The 23967-nt window shown below is 38.2% G+C and overlaps 1 protein-coding gene and 1 long non-coding RNA gene across 4 annotated transcripts; one reads left to right on the forward strand and one right to left on the reverse strand.

Moving 5' to 3' along the window:
• The first annotated feature begins 1596 nt into the window (after nucleotides 1–1596).
• Nucleotides 1597–6149, forward strand: LOC120106616 (uncharacterized). Of its 3 annotated transcripts, XM_088715721.2 has the most exons (5): nucleotides 1597–2377; nucleotides 2673–4724; nucleotides 5003–5088; nucleotides 5200–5738; nucleotides 5935–6149. In XM_088715721.2, exons 1-2 carry the CDS (start codon nucleotides 2281–2283, stop codon nucleotides 3623–3625), a joined length of 1050 nt encoding a protein of 349 aa, XP_088571847.1. In that variant the 5' UTR covers nucleotides 1597–2280; the 3' UTR covers nucleotides 3626–4724; nucleotides 5003–5088; nucleotides 5200–5738; nucleotides 5935–6149. The 3 variants fall into 3 exon arrangements, with proteins under 3 accessions (XP_088571847.1, XP_088571846.1, XP_088571844.1); XM_088715720.2 differs by having other exon boundaries at nucleotides 5200–6149; XM_088715718.2 differs by having other exon boundaries at nucleotides 2673–5088; nucleotides 5200–6149.
• A 2072-nt stretch (nucleotides 6150–8221) lies between these two features.
• Nucleotides 8222–10464, reverse strand: LOC120106615 (uncharacterized). The gene is made up of 3 exons (XR_005508714.3): nucleotides 10203–10464; nucleotides 9512–9580; nucleotides 8222–8450 (listed from the first exon to the last, which is right to left on the reverse strand). It is a non-coding gene; the product is annotated as an uncharacterized LOC120106615 (long non-coding RNA).
• Nucleotides 10465–23967: the final 13503 nt, after the last annotated feature.

The raw sequence follows: 23967 nt of genomic DNA on the forward strand, positions 1-23967 counted from the left end.
GGATACAACCATGACTATTCTAGAGGTGGGTGTTATGGTGGTGGTGGATACAATGGCGGTGACCCTAGAGGAAAAGGATATCTCGGAGGTGGTTATCCAGAGTATGGCGGTGGCAATTGCTAGTGGGGTTGCTAAAGCCGCGGGGGATATGGATATTTTTTTTAATTGCGATCGTTGCACCTATCTCGGTTGTTCCCTAGTGCTGAATTTGTGCAACTAGCATAAATATATGCATAATGCGCCAGTAAAAATCCAACATGGTGTCGTGGAAATCATACGTAGTATCCCGAGTGTGAACAAAGAGAGAGAACTCTCTCTCAAGACAAGTAAATAAATAAATAAATGGAGACGAGAAGGTGTTTCTGTTCGGGCTCTCAATTGTTTAAACTTGAATTTTAATTTTACATCCTCTGAACAGATTGGTGTTCTTTGGTGCAAATTATCAGTCAGTAAATTGATAGCATATTCTTGAATATTACTATTCAGGACTAATTTTAGCAAATTATTATTCCTAGGCTGATCGTCTTGAACATGATCCAATCGAACCCAACCCAACCTAATCTCAAATGTACTTGGCTGGGTTTGTGTAAAAGCTTGACCTGGACTCCATCCATATGGTTGGTCATGGGCTGTGTTGTTGCTTCTGGTCTAAAACCATGGCCTTAATAATACTGAGATGGATTCTGGATCTAGCTGAGATGGATACGGACTCTACCTACCCATATTTCAGGCCTCATTAGTGTCCATGTAGATTGTTCACAAGGCATTTGGCAGATCACACCATGCATGGCTACGTAATTGCATATGGTTACAAGCTAGCATAAGGACGATAACATATTCAGTTTTTGTTTGGGGAGGAATTTAGTGTATTTTGTCAAGGGCGTGCTCTAGTGCATGTATTGAAGCCCAATCAATTTTTAACTTAGATAACTTTAATTTGCTTCAAGTCTAAGACATAGACCAGATCAAATCCATTGCTTGATGGTGTAACATCGAAACAAATCCAAGTTTTTAAGCTAGATCCAAGTTTTGAATTAATTACAACAACTTAGAATGAATCCAATGGAGTTTGATTTGGGCTTAACCCAAATATGAGCCATATATGTTAGCTAGGTTCCCACCAGATGTGGGTCCATGTGGCCTGGTTGCACCTCTACCTCCTAAAATTTTATGTCATTGTACATTTCAACCTACCTTCTCTCACCCCTAGCTAAGTAGTTATCATACTGTTTCCAAGGAAAAAGAAAAGATAGTTATTATATTCTAATAAAAAGAAGTAGTTTTCCTGCTTAATTCTTGATGTTTTAATACCACAACAGCATTTACCATTTACTACCTCTAGAAATAAACCTGACTACCACTCTGCTCCTGCATCTAATAAGGATGGCAATAGGATAAGCAAATGGGCGAAGGTTTATTTGATGAAGTGGTAGATTTGGTGCTAAATACTAAAGTTCTATTTAGAATTGCTATTGTTTTAGAGTTTTTAGAAGTAGAGCTTTCAGAAAATAGAGCTTTTAGAAATAAAATTTTTATAAAGAGCTATTTGCTATTTGCTATTTTAGAAGCAAAATTTTTATAAAGCAAAGCAATTGCTTCAGTCTCCTGCATTGCATTGCATGTATATAGCTAACCAGTCATTATAATTTGATACTTTGATTTTACCATCTTTTTCTGAAAAAGTCACCAATTTCCCGAAATCAATTGAAGCGATGAGCTCCAGAGGTGCATTTATATCTTCCGTGAATTAACACTTTCTCCACCAAGAAATTAAGCTAGTGTGACTCACATTGAAGGATAAAATTGTTTCACAAGGGTGGAGAGAAGCAGCACGCAATTTAATGCGGACCACATATGCAAGCTAGAAGCTAGGCCTCAGATGTCCCTTTCTCATCAACTACTTCTTGTTGCTATGCATTTATCTAGAGTACTTACGGTTTGAAGAAAAGAAAAGAAAAGAAAAGAAAAAAGCTTTTGGTGTGAGATAGGAAAAGGCGTTTGTAGCATGGAAAATACTCAACGGTCCGTAATTGACCATTAAGTTCATTCTTGACACAAAAATTGTAAAAAGAGTCGACTGCCATACCCTATCAACCAGCTGGCAGCCGAATCATCACTAACATCTAACTGCCCCAAACGATCAGAGATCACGGTCTTCCAATAAATGACCACAGCTGATGACCTTACGAACCTAGCTATAAAAGGAGCACCAGGGACACGATTTTTCTCATCTTAGTCCTTTCAAATTTCTCATAGTTGTCGATCGAGCAGAAGAAAGATATGGCTTCCAAGGCTTTCTTTGTGTTTGGTGTTCTCTTGGTCTCCCTTCTGATACTCTTGGTGGCGGCAACAGCTAGGGAGATGACCGAGAAAACTCGTGAGACTTCAGTCTTCTCCCCTCTCTCTTCTCCAAGTGATCATATGACTACGGTTTGTTAAGTATTATGTACTGAGGAACCCAAGGTCATTAGATCATATTGGCCCACCTCTATCAGATATGCGTGGTCCCCATTATCTAACGATATGCCCATCACACGCTCTAATGATCCAATCGAGTTGCCCAAGGCATGCATATCCCATGCACGCATGTGTTCCGAAGGCCATGGAGATGTCAAAATTAAAACCGTGTTTTTACTTCATTTTAACTAATAAGACTATTTTTTCTCATGCAGAAGAGATGAACGTGGTGGAAGAGGGCGTCGGGGACCAGGAGAACTCTGGCGGATACCAAGGTGGCCGCTCTGGTGGTGGTGGAAACAATGGAGGCTGGCCTAGTGGCAGTGGTGGTAGTGGTAGTGGTGGAAACAACGGAGGCTGGCCTGGTGGTGGCGGATACAACGGAGGCTGGCCTGGCAGTGGTGGTGGAAACAACGGAGGCTGGCCTGGTGGTAGTGGTGGTGGTGGTAATGGTGGAAATAACGGAGGCTGGCCTGGTGGTAGTGGCGGTGGTGGTAGTGGTGGCGGATACAACGGAGGCTGGCCTGGTGGTGGTGGCGGAAACAACGGAGGCTGGCCTGGTGGTGGTGGCGGAAACAACGGTGGCTATTCTGGTGGTGGTGGTGGAAACAACGGAGGCTGGCCTGGTGGTGGTGGCGGAAATAACGGTGGATATTCTGGTAGTGGTGGTGGAAACAACGGAGGCTATCCTGGTGGTGGTGGTGGTGGAAAGCAAGGCGGCGATCCTAGCGGTGGAGGTGGTGGAAACAATGGCGGCAATCTTGGCGGCGGTGGTGGTGGAAACAACGGCGGCGTTCCTCGTGGTGGTGGAAACAATGGCAGTTATCCTAGTGGTGGTGGTAATAGAAATAATGACGGCAATCCTCGCGGCGGCGGCGGTGGAAACAACGGTGGCTATCCTAGTGGTGGTGGTGGATACAACGGCGGCTATCCCGGTGGTGGTGGTGGTGGATACAACGGCGGCTATCCCGGTGGTGGTAGTGGTGGATACAACGGCGGCTATCCTGGTAGTAGTGGTGGTGGCGGCGGCGGCGGCGGCGGTAGTAATGATGGATACAATGGTGGCTATCCTGGAGGTGGGCGTTATGGTGGTGGTGGATACAATGGCGGATATCCCAGAGGTGGCTATCCAGGATATGGCGGTGGCAGTTGCCAGTGGGGTTGCTGAAGCCGCTGAGGATATGGAGATTGCGATCGTTGCACCTATATTGGTTATTCCCGAATGCTGAAGTTGTGCAACTAGCATAAATATATACATAATGCGCTAGTAAAAATCCAACATGGTGTCGTGGAAATCATACGTAGTATCCCGAGTGTGAACAAAGGGAGAGAACTCTCTCTCAAGACAAGTAAATAAATAAATAAATGGAGAGGAGAAGGTGTTTCTGTTCGGGCTCTCAATTAATGTTTAGACTTAGGATTTTTTACATCCTCCGAGCATGAACAGATTGGTGTTCTTTGGTGCAAATTATCAATCAGTAAATTGATAGCATTTTTTTTTTTTTTTGTGGTTAAAAACGGTATTTCATATAGCTCTAACATGAGTACAGTCTGCCTGGTCAAACAAAAGTAAAAGATACAAAAAAGGAGGTAGAACTGCCAATCGAATATTATTATTAGCATATTCTTGAATATTACTATTCAGGACTAATTTTAGCAAATTATTATTCCTAGGCTGATCGTCTTGAACATGAAATTTGTGTTACTCGATCTATTGTTCTGCTTCTTTGTTTAGCTGACTGAGCTCTTTTTGCTTATTTTTCACTGAAATTGTGCCTCCCGTTATTATCTTGTTTAAAGCATTACTGAATGTTTTGAACTCTGATTTGATAACTCACTGGTGATATGGAACATTGAATAGAGATTTGTAGGAGATTTTTGGCCCAACACATACTCGTATGTTGACAGGGCTTTACACATATGGTGTCTTTTTATCCTTATGTTTGCACCAATAATGTGGCTTACATGTTCTTCATGTGATCTAAGAACTAGATCAGTTTCATATCATCTCCAACATGGCAATCATGATTGTCATGCAGAACAGCTTTACAAGCTGATTCATTACATTCAATGCTACTGTGCCTTTTCCTTGTCTTCTTTTTTTCAAGGAAATTGCTTCTTAGTACTATGACTTTATCTATAATCATATGTTTACATCTGTTCTCTTATGTTTATTGATCACTTCAATTGGACTCTATCATCTAGGTACCCATCATACTGTCGACCAAATATATGGCCTTCCATTTCTTTGCCTGAGCTTGAACAAGGTACATGGGCATCTCTCCTCTGAATCCATATATGTGAATAATACTGGAGAAGGTTCTTCAGTCTGTTGGGTAAATTGTATATTATCATCTTCATGAGATTCCTAAGAGGAAGTTATATCCATCACTGTGAGAACTTTGAGAATATGGTCCCTTCCAATTCTTATTTGAAATGCTTCTGAAATGTTGAGTGATTCATGTTGGTAGAATTAATTGGGTGATTCTCATAATAAATTTTCCTGTAATTTCTTTCTCTAATTATTTTAACTATTCTTTTATAGATCCAAGATTCTTCACGCTTATTCTCTGATTCAAATTCTAGCATCCATCACTCAAGTTCTTGACCCAAAGATTCATCAACACCTAGGTATATTTTCAATTTTTGTGATTATGTATCACCGTCTTTATAATTAAAAATTTAACTTTGTTTATCAGATAATAACCATATTTTCTTTATTTCTTTTTTCTTGTCCTTCAGCTTCTTTTTTTCAGTCAAAGTTTGTTCTGTTATGACAGTATGCGGTTTTCTTGTCAAAGTTTGTTCTACTTGATGGATGTTTCCTCCTTCAAATGTTTAATGAGGATCTGCAAGCGGAGGAGCTCAGATCGCTTTTCGACGATAATGTGTGCCTCAAATGTCATATTCTCGTAGACCTGATGTTGCTAGAAAATCAACTTCCGTATTTCATTGTCCAGCATCTCCTCGAAACACTGGGGATGCCAGAGTGGGATAGCTCCCGCCTTCTGAATGCTGCCATCGATGCGTTCGATGACTTTCTGCCATCGTTCTGGAGAGGTCCACAGCCAGAGCTGCCCACCGAAGGCTTCGATGTGGATCATTTACTCCACTTGATCCACCGATGGATCCGGCGATTCCCAAAATCAGAGGTGACCAACACAGCAAGCTACAGTAAACGATCAAGGACTACTTATTCTGCTTTATCCCTAATAATCGACAAGACTGGGGATTGGCTCTCCAAGGTGTTGCCGCGCCGTACCAATTCTTCGAGTTCAGAGGTATTCCCAAGAACCCTCCCCCCCATTACTAGACTTGCAGAGGCTGGAGTGAAAATCGAGGGGAGCAAGTCAGCATCTGGCTTTCTAGACATTACGTTCTGTAAGGATCGGGGGTGTTGGGAATCCCGGCCATTTTTGTTGATGAGTCAATGAACTTCTTTTTTGCAAACCTAATTGCTTTGGAGCAAAGTTGCAGGAGACACGAGATGGATGTCACTGAATATACCAAGTTTCTGGATGCCATCATCAACACCTCAAGAGATGTGGAGTTGCTTCACCGGGAAGGGATCATTCAACCGCATATTGGAGATGACCAGGACATTGCATAGTGGAAGTACATTGCAAATGTAAATTGACAGTATGAATGTAATTTGACAATATGAATGTTTTGATAAATATGTTTGATTGTGCTATGAGTATAATCTCGTTTAGTGTGAATGCCTTTGATTTTGTAAACAGAGTTTTAAAAAAAAATTAAATTTTTTTTAAAAAAAATCATACTCTAACGACGCTTTAAAGCGTCGTTAAAATCCCGGTGTTTTAACTATTACCGACGCTTTAAAGCGTCGGTAGGTTTGACTTTAACGACGCTTTAAAGCGTCGCTAGTTACCGATGCTAAAAAGCGTCGCTAAATTGCAATTAGCGACGCTTTTATGCGTCGCTAAATTGTACTTTACCGACGCTAAAAAGCGTCGCTAATGACCGACGCTTTTGAAAGCGTCGGAAAATGTTTTATCCACTGTAGCATAGGCGATGCTTTACCGACGCTTGGGATAGCGTCAGGATGGTTTTTACCGACGCTTAAAAGCGTCGCTAATGGCCAAAAAAAGCGTCGCTAATGCCCAATTTTCTTGTAGTGATTGTGTATCACATTTACAGTCATATGACACTGTATCCATTTAAAAAAGGGAAAGAGGGAAACGAGTTCTCAAGTACCTGATAAGAGAGCAAGTCTTCCTTTGATAACTTTCCCAAATTTCTAAGCCAACGAAGAGATCTGAAAAGCAGTAGATCTAGATCTAAAAAGCAGTAGATCTCAAGTACCTAATACAGTAATGAATGAATATTCTTAAAATAAGGAGACAGAAAGAGAAAGATATATAAATATCTCCAGGCAGAGCTTTCTCCTTCTGAAAGAGAAGAAGATAAATATATCACAATAGAGTGGTCTTCAGTTCTGATAGTCTAGGCAACTGGGCTTCTTATAACTAGCACTTGTAGAAACTATTTGGACCTTCTGAACAGGCAAATCAAAACCAAATTAACATCTTACACAGCCCAAATTTAACACCCGAACAAAAAAAAGTACATAATAATTGAAGCCCAAACAGAACATGCAATAAATTTATAAGTCCAAAACCTACAAGCCCATTTGCCAAATCCAGCCATTCAAAAATTAAGGTTTTTATTTATTTATTTGATTAGACAAATGGATCATATATATTTAGTATGAATAAATCTAATAAAATCAAAAAAATAAAATATTGTGCAATGCAATCGGGACGGCTAACAAGTCGGTTCAAAGCACGTCTCCAAAATGTTCCACTACAAAAGAGGCAACTCGCATCCGAAAACTAAATTCAGCCACCCTATAGCTGCAGCAATTATGGCATTTCATCAAATAAATACTACGCATTAATAATGTCAAAAAAAAAGTAGCCGGTGAAGAAGTTGTGTAGTCAATGCTTTTAATAAAATAAATATGTTTCTTGTCCAACCATAACATCAGCAGAGAGGGAGAGTAAAAATCTGAAGTTTTTTTTTTCACTCATGTAATTGAAAAGAAATACCATATCCAAATATCGCTTTCTTGATTCATTTATAAACCATAAATATGAAATTGAAATTAGTTGGTTTTCCTCCAACACAATTGATTAATAAAACCATACATATAAGAAAAGTAACCATTCACAATAACTCAGTTCTTTTAGTATTTGTTACCCAGACTTACAATATCATGATCAAATAAAAATTCATTAAAAACGTATTATGATGTGCAATATTGTGGAAAACCAGAATTTTTAGAATTTATGGAAAACGTATTAAAAATTCATTTATATTTCCAGAATTTCCTCTCCTTTGCTTTTCTTCTTCCCACATCCCAAAATCACCACCATTAGCCGAGAATTTATGTTCTTTTTAATAAATAGCTATCAAGATGAGAGAGCAAAATTAACAAGCAGTATGCATAAAATAGTGCTTAATAAAAGTTAATAAATAGTTACAAAATAGCAAAACAAATGCATAATCTAATCGGACAAACTCAGTGAAATAAAAGTAAGAGAGCAAACGAAACCATATATGTGGGATCCCCTCCCACAGTAGGTTAGTCGGGTACAGTACCGAGCAGAGTTTCTATTAGCAGCTTGTGCCGCGGTTCACAAGTTACTATTAAAAACCTGTCAATTACTATATCCAACCAACCAATAAAATCAATACATCCTAAACCTGTCAGTTTAATTTATTTAACTCACTTTAATCATAACTAAAAGCAACCCAAGCTTTCATTGATAACTTAAAGTCTACTATACATAGCTCAAAATATAACAAACTTTACATCTGTCTCAAGTTAGTTTACATTCACACCCCAACTATATGCATAATACAAAGGTTTTTTTTCCTTTCACTCAGAGGGGCATGGCCAACCTTCTATGACAAACTTCTAGGATGATGCTGATGCGGTACTTTTATAATGTTATGACTCTGCCGATCTGCAAGAATTTATAGAAAAAGAGAGGGATGAGACCTAAGTCCCAGTGAGTGGACAATCTGTTAATCATGAGGAGATATGAGGTTTCAGCTGTGATACTTACATACATCAAATGTAACGTGTTTATGCCACATATGAAACATTTGCATTTGATCTTAAAGCACTTAGTTTCAACCACATAAGAAATCTGCTATTTGCCAATAGTACTACAACTAGCAGGAAATAAAGCTGTTGCTTTAAAATAAAGCATTAATAAAATCGCCTTGCTCAAGTCCTTTTTTTTTTTTTTCTGGACCGTAGAGTCCACTTTCCTTCCTTGAAGAATTTGATACATAGAACATTCACATAGGTTCTGAAATCATTATGCTTAAAAATAATACATTTGTTGCTCAGTCATATGTATACATAGCTTAAATATTGAAAATCATGGCTCCCGCGAGCCCTACTGCCGGCCACTCGCATGAGGCACCATTCTCATGAGTAGCTCAACAGTCCTATGCATGGTGCTACTACTACGCCCTCCCGGCGTCCCAATTCTGCCCCACTGGCACATATCATACTACGCCCTCCCGGCGTCCCATTTCTGCCCTACTGGCACATATCATAGCTACGCCCTCCCGGCGTCCCATCTCTGCCCTATTGGGCACATATCATAAACTCTGATGTGATGTATCCAAGGTAAAAGTGCAAATATTAGTTACTGTAACAAGGTTGGAGTCGACTCTAGAGTATAGGGGTCAACTCCAGAATAGCTTGGTGTCAAACTAAAATGACTCTCTTGGCCGTGATAAGGGGTTTTAAGTGGTTCAGTCACTTTGGGTTAATCCATTCCCAAAAAAGTTCATAAACTTATGAATCAACAGACATGAATTTAAAGTATTTTCAAGCATAGCATATATTTTCCAAATCAGATCATTTATCCACTGATAGAAAGCAATTTAATCATGAGAATTAATACTTCTTATTTTCATTCTTTAGCATATTCATTCTGAATTTGGAGACATCATTCATTTCTCTGGAATTACAAAATAAACTACCATGGTTAAGAAGAAAACCACTCACCTTGTGATGGCTAACGCACCACCCTAGTGCTTGATACTCCCGGCACACTTCCGGGACTCTCTTCTCCTCCTAAATAATTAAAAGAGTCAATCAAAATTATAACCTATATGATGCAACATGATTATGCATGTTCCAAAAAGAAATCCAACACCCTCATCTTAACTTTCTGATTTTTTTACCTTGCTTGTCTTATTTTAGGATAAATAAAACCTCTCAATTCTCAAAGGTTTCCAAGCTTTTATCTCCCTCTTTGATACCCTGGGTTAGGACTAGAAAACCTTCTATATCATCTATAAATTTTCAGCTGCCAAACAACTACTTAACACCAAAAATAAATCAGAATTCAATTCCCCTGTTTTCAGCTTGTTTGTTCTGTTTTCGAGCCAATTAAACCTCTTAACTCCCGGAGGTTCTTAACAATCAATTCCACCTATTCGGCTCTGTGTTAGGACTAGGAAATCCCTAACACAACCTACAAACTTTCAGCTTTAAATAACAATTTAATCACCTAAAACACAAAGAAATCCCAACGCTTCTTTCTGCAGAATTTCAGACTGCTTTCAACAACTTCGGAAGCATAGTTCAATTCCTTTTTCATACCTAAAAATTCATCTAGAATAACTAAAATCTTCTTTTATCACCCTCCTACGTGGGACTACAATTAGAATCACTAAAAGTTTGGAAAATTCACCTGAAATTTGCTAGGAAGCCTGGGTGCACCAAAAATTTCTGTATTTCTGTTCTGCAGCCCAACAGCAAGTTGCTCTTCCTCTTTACTTTAAACCTTCTTCCACAAATTATTTGGATTCCCCAAGTAGCTCTCTCTCTTCCCTAGCTTCCTCTCTCCCTCCCTGGAGCTTTTCCTGGCCTGATTTGGGCTGGCACCTACAACCAACCACTGAACTCCTAACGGTTGAACAGCAGCAGCACAAGTTGCTGCCTGCTGAAACATGCTAGAGACAACCCCTTTGACACGTTAGCTTCCCAGACACCTAACGTGTCAAAAGAGTGGTTCCCAGGGGTTTTAAAACTAGGTTTTAGGCCACGTCATGCTTCCTACTTTTTATAGAAATTTTGGACAAATCTAGGTCTGCAGTTTTCTGTAATGACAGGCTTCCGAGGGACTCACCTAACTTGCTTTGTTCCAGGCTGTAGGCTAATCCATTTGAGCTGAAATTTCAACAGTAAATCCCCTACTCAATGTATATTATGTGTTTAAAATTTTACTTAGATTCATGGACTATATCCAGAGTTATTGCACTCTCAATCTGTGGAACCGTAAAATTTTCTGTAACAGCTGAAATCCCGACATTTTTGAAATGATTTTGAATCAAACTTCCTGGAAAGTTTCCATCCAATTTACATCATAAAATTTTGATATTCCCTCACCTTTCATGTGCATTCAGATGCTCATAATAAACTAGGTTAAAATCATGAAGATGCTTCATAACTGGTAAAAATTACTTAAGCTACCCTAACCCTGGTTCAGGGTGTTACAATATATTTCCAAGACTACCACCTCAAAACTTAGAAAATAAGCTAACAAAGTAAAGGAAACACCAGAATCTGTACATTTACAGAGAATTCTAAAGCATAAACCGGAGATTAAAAAAGGGAAAGAGGGAAATGAGTTCTCAAGTACCTGATAAGAGAGCAAGTCTTCCTTTGATAACTTTCCCAAATTTCTAAGCCAATGAAGAGATCTGAAGAGCAGTAGATCTAGATCTGAAGAGCAGTAGATCTCAAGTACCTAATACAATAATGAATGAACATTCCTAAAATAAGGAGACAGAAAGAGAAAGATATATAAATATCTCCAGGCAGAGCTCTCTCCTTCTGAAAGAGAAGAAGATAATCCTATGATCCTATGATCGAAGCAAGAGAAGATGATAATCCTTGCCGGCTCCAAACTTCAAACGCCGTGTGAGTGCTCTGCGGCGGAGGAGGAGGAAGTCGTCCACGAAGAGGAGGCCAACGGAGAGGGGAGGAGGGGAAGGAGATGCGGCAGAGATCGGTGAAAAGGGCTGAGGACGGAAGGGGTCGGTCACCGGAAGGGGACGGAAGGGCTGAGGATTTAGGGCTGTGGCCTGTGGGGGGAGGGGATCGATTAGGTCTTGTGGTGGGAGGAGTGAAGTCCGACGACGCTTATAAGCGTCGTCGTATTTTTTCTATGCCGACGCTTATAAGCATCGGTAATGGTTTTTTTTTCCGACTCTCTTTACAAGCGTCGGCGGTTACCGTCGGAAAAAAAAAAAAATTGCCGACACTTTCATTTAGCGTCGGCAATATAGAGTCGCGACAGCCCTTAATTGTTGTAGTGAATTGAACCCAACCCAACCTAATCTCAAATGTACTTGGCTGGGTTTGTGTAAAAGCTTGACCTGGACTCCATCCATATGGTTGGTCATGGGCTGTCGTTGGTTCTGGTCTAAAACCATGGCCTTAATAATACTGAGATGGATTCTGGATCTAGCTGAGATGGATACGGACTCTACCTACCCATATTTCAGGCCTCATTAGTGTCCGTGTAGATTGTTCACAAGGCATTTGGCAGATCACACCATGCATGGCTACATAATTGCATATGGTTACAAGCTAGCATAAGGATGATAACATATTCAGTTTTTGTTTGGGGAGGAATTTAGTGTATTTTCTCAAGGGCGTGCTCTAGTGCATGTATTGAAGCTCAATCAATTTGAGCTTAACTTAGATAACTTTAATTTGCTTCAAGTCTAAGACGTAGACCAGATCAAATCCATCGCTTGATGGTGTAACATCGAAACAAATCCAAGATTTTAAGCTAGATCCAAGTTTTTGAATTAATTACAACAACTTAGAATGAATCCAATGGAGTTTGATTCGGGCTTAACCCAAATATGAGCCATGTTAGATAGGTTGCCACCAGATGTTGGTTCATGTGGCCCGGTTGCACCTCTATCCCCTAAAATTTTATGTCATTGTACATTTCAACCTACCTTCTCTCACCCCTAAGTAGTTATCATACTGTTTCCAAGGAAAAAGAAAAGATAGTTATTATATTATAATAAAAAATAGTAGTTTTCCTGCTTAATTCTTGATATTTTAATACCACAACAGCATTTACCATTTACTACCTCTTGAAATAAACCTGACTACCACTTTGCTCCTGCATCTAATGAGGATGACAGTAGGACACGCAACTGGGTGAAGGTTTATTTGTTAAAGTGGTAGATTTGGTGCTAAATAATAAGGTCCTGTTTAAAATTGTTGTTGGCAGTAGAGTTTTTAGAAGTAGAGCTTTCGAAAAATAGAGCTTTTGGAAGTAAAGTTTTTATGAAGAGATATTTGCTGTTTGATAACTACATTTCTAAAGTGCTGTGAAGTTGTAGCATATGTTTGGCAACCAAAATAAGAAAGTACTTTTAGTATAATAAAATGACAATAAAGAATAATTTATAGTATTGCACTAACAAGATCGAAGTCAGGAAGTTTTAGGAATTTATCTCGAGTAGTGGATTGGCCGACCTCAGTTTTATTAGACCGCGGTTCACTTGGTGCAATAACAGGTTGGGCAGGGCACGCGTGTGGGAAAGGATTGATAGGGCCTTTACCACAACCAACTGGATCCAGAGGTTCCCAGACTTTAGGGTACGACACCTGCCCCGGATTGCTTCAGACCACTGCTCGGTACTGGTGAGTCCTTTGCACCCCATTTTGGTTCATAGTCTTTTCCGATTTGAATAGGTTTGGCTCTCTTATCCACGGTCGTGGGAGATAGTGCGGAAAGCTTGGCGGACACTAGTGAGGGGGGATGTCAGGTACAAAGTCTCCCACAAGCTTGAGTTGACAAGACGCCGGTGACTCAAGTGGAACCGGGTAGAGGTGGGGAACATCTTCAGAAGGGTTGTGTTGATCCCCTATTTGATTTTGATGAGCCCAAAACACATGAGTATATTTCTTATTATACTAATGAATTCAAGTGAGTGTTTCAGACATAAATACTGTTAAAATTGAAAGAGATTCATTAGAAAATAGTTCAAGGACTTTAAGACTTGTTTTTCCTTGTGTTGGAACCATTTTTGTCTTTGGTCTACACTCAAGTCATCTCCTACTGTTCACAAGACGTCTCTGGCACAAGTTTGTTGTCTGGCACATTCTCAAGTCGACTCCTACTGTTTACAAATCGACTCCCACAGGAAAAGACAGAGAAGTGTTTTCAACGCTGCAGTGCTCGAGTCGACTCCTACTATTCACGAGCCGACACAATAGGAATAGATAGAGAAGTGTTTTCAATGCTGCAGTGCCTGAGTCGACTCCTACTGTTTACGAGTGGTTTCCAATAGAAAAGACAGAGAGTCATTTTCAACAAGGCAAAGCGCGAGCCGACTCTGTAACTTTATGAGCCGTCTCCCACAAAAGGGCAGAATATTCATTTTTGAAGAAGCCAAGGGCAAGTCAACTCCCGACATTCACGAGTCGACTCTTATAGAAATCGATAGACAACCATTTTGGAAGAGCCCAATCTCGAGTCGACTCTAGACAAACTTGAGCTATCTCCTATCTCAGCCGAGACGTCTCGAATCCCAACGGATAGTGTGTCAGGACGTCCAAAAATGTCAGAATGGCTCTATTTCCCTCTCTAACGGCTAGTTTTCTGAGAGAAGTGATAAAAGAGGTGAACCCAAATGTTTTTGAATATATAATACACATTCCATTGAGAGCATTCAAGAAAATCACCTATCAAAGGAAAGTTAGAGCTATTCAAAGCGAAGTGAAAGAGTTATTGCAATCCCAGTGAATTTAGAGTTCTCTTTCCATTCAAAGCTCATTCAAGTGATCCTCATCCACCAGAGCATTCAAAAGAGGGTCAAGTAAAGGAGGAGCCAAGTCTTACATCATTGGATTCTATTTAAAGGCTTCTTCTCTTTACGATTCAGTTTGTATTATGATATTTGCTTTTCAAGAAGCTTGTAACTGTCTTAAATACTTTTCAACTACTTCTTATTACTTGATTCAATCAGAAAATTGAATCAAGGGGAAAGGCATAGTCCAAGCCTATGAATCGGACTGGGTTGTTTGTGAGCCCGAAAAATAAATGGTTTGATTTTACTCGGTGAGTCAGAAAAAATCGACTAGGTTCGTTGTGATCCCAAAAAAATAACAAGTTAGGTTGTGAGCTTGTAAAACAACCAGACTGTAATCTGAGGATTATAATAAACTCCCAAGAGAAGCTTGGAGAGTGGACGTAGGAGTAAGGGTTGGCTCCGAACCACTATAAAATTCTATGTGTTTGTGTTGTGGCTTGTCTTTTTTTGGTTTTTTACTGCTTTCTTATAAATTATTTAATTGCATCTGTTTAAAATCAAGAAAGCTTTCATAAGTGATTTAAATAGTCTAAATTTAATTAGAACCCAATTCACCCTCCTCCCCCTCTTGGGTTGTCTTCTGGGCAACGAGTGGTATCAGAGCAGGTGCTCTAACATTGATTGTTGATCCAATCTCTTTTAAGCCAAAGATCAGATGGCAACTCATTTCGGGTCTACCCTAAATGAAGGGCAGTCTACCAATAGGCCACCTTTGTTCAATGGAACAAATTACACCTATTGAAAGGCTAGAATGAGAATCTTTATTCAAGCCCAAGATTATAACGTTTGGAGCGTAATCGTAAATGGACCACACATACCCACATATATTGTTGTCCCCAAACTTGAAAAAGATTGGGATGGCAATGATAGAAAAAGGGCCCAATTAAATGCTAAAGCTATGAATGTATTATATTGTGCTTTAGATGTTAATGAATTCAATAGGATTTTCACTTGTACTTCTGCAAAAGAAATATGGAATAGACTTGAAGTTACCCATGAGGGTACTAACCAAGTCAAGGAGACTAAAATTAATATACTTGTGCATAAATATGAGCTATTTAAAATGGAACTATTTGAATCCATTACTACTATGTTTACAAGATTCACTGATATAATAAATGGGTTGAAAAGTTTAGGAAAAACTTATACTAACAATGATCTTGTCAGAAAAATTCTTCATTCTCTACCTCGCACAAGGGAAGCAAAAGTGACCGCTATTCAAGAAGCTAAAGATCTCAACACGTTTCCACTTGAAGAGCTTCTTGGATCCCTAATGACACATGAGCTGACCATGGAGCAACACAATGAGGATGAGACCCAAAGAAAAAAGACAATAGCCTTCAAGGCCACTGCTCAAAAGGAGTATGAGGAGAGCAGTGAAGAAGAAGAAGAAGATGATGATGTGGCACTCCTAGCAAGAAAATTTAATAAATTTATAAGGAGAAGGAAGACACATTTCAAGAGAAATCCTTTGGTTAGAGGAGAATCAAAAAAAGAAAAAGGGAAGGAACCTATGATATGCTATGAGTGTAAGAAATCTGGACATTTCAAGCATGAGTGTCCTCTATTAAAGAAAGCATTTAAGAAGAAGAAGAAGGTATTTGTAGCAATGTAGGGTGATAGTGATGAGACATCATCCGAAGAAGAAGAACCTCAAGAAGTGGCTAACCTTTGTCTCATGACAATGAGGTAATTTTTGAAATCCTTTTAGATTTTACTTTTGAAGAACTTTATGATGCCTTCAATGACTTGATGGATGAATGTAAAATTATTATTTTAAATAACAAAAAACTAAAATCATCCAATCAAACTCTTATGCATGAAACAGATAAATTAACTAAAGATAAATAAAGATTAATCAAAGAAGTTTCTGAATTGAAAACAACTAATCAATCTTTAAAAGAAAGCTCAACTTAAGACACTAATTCACTAAAAAATGAAAATCTGAAACTTAGTAAAGAGGTTGAGAAATATAAACCAATTATAGAAAAATTCACCTATAGCTCAGAAAAACTACAAACGATTCTAAATAATCAAGGAGCTGTATTTAACAAAGCTGGATTAGGTTATAGACCTAATAACAAACAGAAATTACTTAAGAACTTCTTTGTCAAAGTAAAAGAAACTAAGTCTGAAAATGTAACATGCTCTTACTGTGGTAAATTAGGTCACAAAGCATATAGTTGTAATTTCAGAACAATAGCTAAAGAAAAGAAGATAAAAAGAATTTGGATTCTAAAAGGAATCACCTATACTAACCATGAAGGACCCAAGAAGACTTGGGTACCTAAATCTGCTTGATCCTTGCTTCTAGGTGTGTCTTGCAGCCAAGCAAACTAAAAGGAGCCAGTATCTTGATAGTGGCTGCTCAAGATATATGATAGGTGACAAAAATCAATTCTTCACCCTTGAAGCAAAGGAAAGAGGTGTGGTGACTTTTGGTGATAAGGGCCAAGGTCGCATTATTAGTATTGGTAAAATTCAAATCACTCTCTCTACCTTTATAGATAATGTATTATATGTTAATGGCTTAAAGCACAATCTTATTAGTATTAGTCAATTGTGTGATAAAGGATTTAAGGTTTCTTTTGAAGCATCTTTATGCATTGTAACTAACCCCATAGACAATGATATCATCTTTATGGGACATAGACATGGCAATATATACATAATAAATCTAGATGATCTTACTATGAGTAGTCATTGTCTAGTTGCCACGGATATTAAAGTTCATGAAGCTAGTTGGCCATGGTATCATAGATTAGGTCATGCTAGTATAGATCTAATATCTAAGTTAATCAAAAAGGAATTAGTTAAGAGAATTTCTAAGTTAAATTTTGAAAAAGATAAAATATGTAAAGCATGTCAATTAGGTAAATAAACAAAAAATTCTTTTAAATCTAAAAACATTGTTTCAACTTTTAGGCCACTAGAATTACTTCATATGGATCTTTTTGGACCTACTAGAACTACTAGTCTAGGAGGAAAGAAGTATGGGTTTGTAATAGTAGATGATTTTTTCAGATTCACATGGGTATTATTTTTGGCACAGAAAGATAAAACTTTTTCAGTATTTCAAAAATTCTATAAGAAAGTTTTAAATGAGAAAGATACAACTATTATCTCAATTAGAAGTGATCATGACACTGAATTTAAAAATCATCACTTTGAAAACTTTTGTGATGAAAATGGAATAAATCACAATTTTTCAGCATGTAGGACACCTCAACAAAATGGAGTAGTAGAAATAAAGAATAGGATATTAGTAGATATGGCATGTACCATGCTATGTGAGGGCAATCTCCCAAGATTTTTAGGGGCTGAAGCTGTAAACACATCATGCTATATTCTAAATAGAGTTTCAATGAGATCAATCTTAAAGAAAATACCTTATGAACTTTGGAAAGGTAGAAAACCAAATATTAGTTATTTTCATGAGTTTGGATGTAGGTGTTTCATACATAATAATGGTAAAGCCAACCTAGAAAAATTTGAGTCTAAATCAGATGAAGGAATCTTCTTAGGATACTCCTTAACTAGCAAAGCATATAGGGTCTTCAACAAAAAACACTTATTGTTGAAGAATCCATTCATGTTTTATTTGATGAAACTTTTAGTCATTCCTCAAGAAAGAAAGATTCTGAAAATGAGGTAAGCATTTTAGAAAATGGAATTAAAAAGATAACCATCAATAAATCTTCAAATCCCAATAATGAAGAAGAATCTGAACAAAATTAAAAATGAAACTAATGAACAACAAAATCATGATCTACCCAAAGAATGGAGATATGCAAATAGTCACCCTAAAGAGTTAATCATTGGTGACCCATCTCAACAAGTTAAAGCAAGAGCATCTCTTAGAAATTTGAATAATCATTTAGCTTTTGTTTCACAAGTTGAACTTAAAACTATAGAAGAAGCTAAAAAAGATACAAATTGGATAAATGCAATGCAAGAAGAACTAAACCAATTCATAAGAAATAATATTTGGAACTTAATTGATAGACCCAATGATATTTCAGTCACATGAACTAAATGGGTTTTCAAAAATAAACTAGATGAAAATGAAATTGTTTTAAGAAACAAAACTAGACTTGTAGCAAAAGGATACAATCAAGAAGAAGGCATTAATTTTGATGAAACTTTTGCTCTTATAGCTAGACTTGAAGCAATTAGACTTGTACTTGCATTTGCATGTTATATAAATTTTAAATTATTTCAAATGGATGTTAAAAGTGCATTTTTGAATGGATATATAACTAAAGAGGTATATGCAGAACAACCTCCTGGTTTTGAAAATCATTCTTATCCTGATCATGTTTGCAAATTAAATAAAATATTTTATGGATTAAAGCAAGCCCCAAGGGCTTGGTATGAAATATTAAGCAAATTTCTACTGGAACGTGATTTTTTTAGAGGTCATATATGTTGGAAATTCGTGTTTGGTAGCATGCATGGTTTTTTAGAATTTTTAGCGGAAGCAATAGAATTAAACACTTTAATTCCTAAACATGCACGAGATCTAATCTCTACCATAATATAAAACCAAGATTTAAAACATTTATGTAAAACATGAATTTGTGTTTTTATGTCTAACATGCAAACCTACAATTTCAGCAATCATGTTAAGATCTAATCTTAACATCTAACACTATCAAATCAAATACTTGATTTGTTGGAAGCCTCTGAAGATTCCTTGATAATGCTTTGCAGCCGCACACACGTCCGGCCTTGATGAGAGCACAAAAGTGCAATCATCAGACCATTTTAATTAGTATTATAATTAATCATTAATAATAAAATTAACTAACTAACGTTGTATTTGTGTTTGAGTGCAAGTAATCCAAGAGACCCAATAACATTGAGTTTGAGCCCAATGCCCGGCGGCCCGAGCTCAACAAATTCCCCAGCTGCCATACAAGCATGTAATCCTGCGTCATCCATCAAGTCAGTCCCGCATCAAGGCCCCGCGATCATTTCCTTCTCGGCCATCCGCCCAGCCAATCATCAACATCCCAAATAAATCCACTCCGTCCGCATCATCAACGAGTCCTCCTAGCAAGCCACGGATTACGCCATCATCACAGCCGTCCGTTTCAAAGAGTCCCTTTAGCCATGAAGCCAAAGGTTCAAGCCCCTCCACGCGCCTCCTTCCTTCCGCAACAGCCCAGCTCCTTCCCAAATCGAGCCATCTGTACTACGCCCAGCTTCATCCCGCGGTCCGTGCGATCCCAGGAGACTCCAGCTCCTCCCAGCGAATCCCATTTGCAAGCCGAAATCCCAGCAACGCCAGAAGAAGGAAATAGGAAGCAAATCCCAGCTCTTCCGTGATCCCGTCGATCCCGCTTCCAATCCGGCACCCAAAGAAGGGAAGATCAGCAATCCAACGCGTCTCCTCCCTTCCGTTTTTCTTCCTCTTCCGCGTGCAATCCCGACGATCATGCTCCCAGCAATCCGTGCCTTCCTTCCTTGCATCCACGGTCAACTCCTCACAGCATCCCGTGAAGGAAATCCACGGATCTCACGCTCGTCTACCCTCTTCCTCCTCCCAATGATTCCGCGAGTGAGCCCAAGCATCGATCCAGCCGGCCGTGATTCTCCAGCAAATCGCAGCATCACGTCCGCAATCGCCCGTTGATCCCGTGATCGGCTCCTCCCAGCAGCCCCTCATGCCATTTCTTCCACTCGTCTGCGTTCATCACAGAAGAGCGCATCCTCCCAGCAGTCCGTGATCAACGTTCCCCGAGATCCCAAGCGCCCATTTTCCATGTGGCTGATCTCTAGTGGGGACCTATAAAAGGGAGGGGAAAAGGAGAAGGAGAAAAAAGCTTGGAGAGGTGGGTGGCCGGCGGGTCCGCAGAAAAGAGAAGAACAGGGGAGAGGGGTCGGTTTGGGAGAGAAGAGAGAATGCCTTGCTCTGTTTTCAACGAAGTTTGAAAACAGAGCATTGTGATTTTCTTTTTTTTTTAGTTTTAGCTTTCTGTTTAAGTTTAGTTTTTTTATTTATGAGAGCAATGTTTTTCTTTAGTTTGAGTTTATGAGAGCAATGTATTTTTTTTTAGTTTTATTTTAATTGAAAGTTTTAATCGAGAAGTTATGTTTTGAGTTTCAGAGCATGTTGTTCTTATTTTTAGTTTTATTTTAATTGAGAGGTTTTGTTTTGAGTTTTAATTTTTGAGAGTTTATTTAGGTAGAAAGTTGTATTTTATTCTGAAATTTTAATTTCTGTTCTGCAATACATTAAATCTTCTTTCATGCAATCTATATTCCAGTCTGCAATTTTACTAGCACTGTTTTCATCCATTTTATGCCAAAGCTTTTCTTTGATTAGTTCAATATATAAATACCTTTCGAATTTAAATACCTATCTTTTTGTCAACTTCAAGTAGAAAACATTCTCTGGTAGCCCAGAGAATCATTCAAACATCCTCGAAATAATGTTTTTTCTTTTATCATTCAAAAATCAATTCAAATCCGAGTGAACGTTCTAATTTTTATGCAACTCCAATCGCCTCCCTGTGGATCGACCTCTTACAACCACTATTCTTCGAGTAGAACAGGTAAGAGTAAATTAAATTTAAACTTTGTTCGTCGGTTCTAACAACGATCTGTTTAGCATATTTTTAGTTAGACAGGAAAGGACGAACATAATTTTGGCGCCGTTGCCGGGGAGGCAAATCGAGAAGCAAGAACGATCATGAAGATCAAATTGGATTTTGGATGCCGGAAGTGAACGCACTCCGGTAGTAAGTTTTTATTTTTATTATTTTGATTATTTTCAGTTAATAATTTCGTAGTTATGAAATTTTGAAATTTGAAATTCAAAAAAAATTCAAAAAAAATAAAATATAAAAAATATTTCAAAATTCAAAAATTCAAAAATTTAAATTCAAAATTTGAATTCTGAAATTCGAAATTTGAAATTTAAATTTAAATTTTAAAAAAAATTTATATATAAAAAAAAATTTCAAAAAAAAATCTATATTATTTTTGCTAGTAATTGATAAGGCGCAATTTTCTGAGGTTATCATACCTCTATTGGGACTCCTCACGGAGTAATCTCCAGAGCTTATTCAACGGGCATTCGGAGATTGACTGACGCATAAGAATTGTGTTTAGTTTACATTCAAGTTATTGCTATATAAAAAAAATAATAAAAAAAATAAAAAAATTATAAAAAAAATAAAAATAAAAAAAAAATTTATTGATTGCTCATTTAATCAATACAACTTAATGACATTGCATAAACTTTAAAAAAAAATATTGATTATTTGCTGCATTTAGTATTAAGCATTTGCATAAAGTAATTAAGGGCAAAACCCTTTAAATAGATAAGGTCGGGAAGTCATTACCTGTCCTTAGCCCAAAAATCACCACCTTGCATACTTATCCTATGCCAAATTAAATTAAAATCAAATTAGACGTTGGTCTTAGGGTTTCGAGCTCAATTAGGCTCTTGGAAAGAAGCGGCTGAAAGCCACTCCAGTGAGGATTTAGTAATTGGTGATGTCTAGGAAAGTTTTACAACAGTGAGAACTGTTACGGGTATTGTGGTATCGGTGTATCCCTTCTGGCACCACTACACACCCCAGGACTTTCCTGGTCACTGGTTACTGGATCACTTAACTGGTAAGCTCAAGCTTAATCTGAAAGGGAGATTAGGAGCTGTCTAATCTAGAGAGAATTTCAGAAATTTTTTAACCTGATAAGTCTCTGTGCAACTAGATTTAAGAAGCTACTAAACCTCACTTAGCTCTAAGACTAATAGGGTCAAATTGTTGTGTGGTGTTGATTGTGGTCATCTTGGTCTAGCCCTTCTTCTTATCTTTTAGGATTTCGTTTAAAAAAATTGAGTCTAATTAAGTTGTGGAAAATGTATGCATGGTAGAAGGTCATTAAGGGATAAGTTAACCCCATTTGATCCTGAGATTGACAGAACTTTTCATCATAACCTGCGAACTGTAAACCAACCGTCGATCTCTACAATGGGTGAACATATTAGAACCCTGAATGAATTATTCGCTCCTGCATCCGCTAGTCTACCTACATGTATAATATTGCCAATAAATAATGCAACCCAATTTGAAATTCGGGCTGCAACAATAAACATGTTACCCAAGTTTCATGGGTTCGAGAGTGAACAACCCTATATTCATCTAAACAAATTTTTGACAATATGTCAAACGTTTAGAAATCAAAACTTAGATGAAGAGGGTATTAAATTAAGGTTATTTCCCATGACTTTAGAGGATCGTGCTGCTGCATGGCTGTATTCCCTAGCTTCAAATTCCATCACATCATGGGAACAACTATCTAGGAAGTTCATGGCTAAGTTCTATCCTATGGTAAAGACTGAAAAAAATTAAGGATGCCATCAGAACTTTTAGAGAAAAATCTGAGGAGGAATTTTTCCAAACTTGGGAACGGTTCCATGACTTGTTGGTCAAATGCCCACACCATGGGCTTGATAAGGCTGATCTAGTACATTTCTTTTATAAAGGACTACCTCCGGCACATAGAAACATGATTGAGTCCATGCACAAGGGTAGGTTCATGGACCAAACCCCGGATCAAGCCTATGAATTTCTTGTTGACTTAGCCGAGAACGCCCAAAATTGGAGTAGCTAGGGTGAGGAAGTAAATAGAGATGAGTTCGGATCTAGAAAACTAAGTAATTATGAAATGAAAGCAGACCCAGAACTCAAAAATGTCATGTCCAATCTGGTGACTGGAATGAACAACTTAAGCAAAAAGTTTGATGCTTTCACTGTTTCCACTGGCTCAAGTTCATATAAAGAGTTAAATCCCATCATGAAAGTGGATCATGAGTTACAAAGTTTATGTATCTTGTGTAACAGTTCTGAGCATCTAGTGGAGTGTTGTCCTAGTTTACCCACCATAAAGGCCGAGCAAGCAAATGCTCTAAATTCATATAGTGCCTTCAAAAAGCCCACTCCCAATTCATTCAGTCCAGTCTACCACCCTGATAATAGGTTCCATCCAAATTTCTCATACAAGCAAAATGAACCTATTCAGCATCAAAGTGGTCCACCAGGTTTTCAGAACAACTTCCCCAGGATAGGTCCACCACAAATGAACCAACCTTTGGTTCCATCTGTACCGCCTTATAATGTCCCTATCCCACAGCAACCTTCACAATTAGAAACCATGATGGCTAATATGATGAAACAACAACAAGATTTTTTTCAAGCAACAACAACAGACCAATATAGCCCAAGCCCAGACTAATCAATTCCATGCGCAAGCAATTGCAAAACTTGAGGTTAGTCTGAGCCAAATAGCTAACTCTCTAGGGGATAGGAAGAAAGGTGAACTACCTAGTCAACCAGTGCCTAACCCTAGTAGACAACAAAATCAAGGTCAGATAGGTCAGTATCAAATCAATTCTAATGGAAATCCGACTTATGAAGTCCAGGCAATTACCACTTTAAGGTCTGGCAAGCAAGTGGACAATAAAGTCCAACTTCCTGAAAATGAAAAAGAAAATAAAACTGAATCCGATAAGAGCCCTATTCAGAAGAGGGGTCAAGAACAGAACAAACCAGAAAAAAGGGAAGAACCCATAGAAACATACAAACCCAAGGTTCCCTT

This window comes from Phoenix dactylifera, chromosome 2 (genome assembly GCF_051530095.1).
Source record: "Phoenix dactylifera cultivar Ajwa chromosome 2, Ajwa_hap1_PhDact_Kaust_v1.1, whole genome shotgun sequence".
Lineage (NCBI taxonomy): Eukaryota > Viridiplantae > Streptophyta > Magnoliopsida > Arecales > Arecaceae > Phoenix > Phoenix dactylifera.

What these genes read in the sequence shown, in the direction of transcription:
- LOC120106616 (XM_088715718.2), top strand. Translation starts at nt 2,281, where the DNA reads ATGGCTTCCAAGGCTTTCTTTGTGTTTGGTGTTCTCTTGGTCTCCCTT. An exon ending in GGAGATGACCGAGAAAACTC is followed by an intron (nt 2,378 to 2,672) that starts GTGAGACTTCAG and finishes TTTCTCATGCAG; the next exon opens with AAGAGATGAACGTGGTGGAA.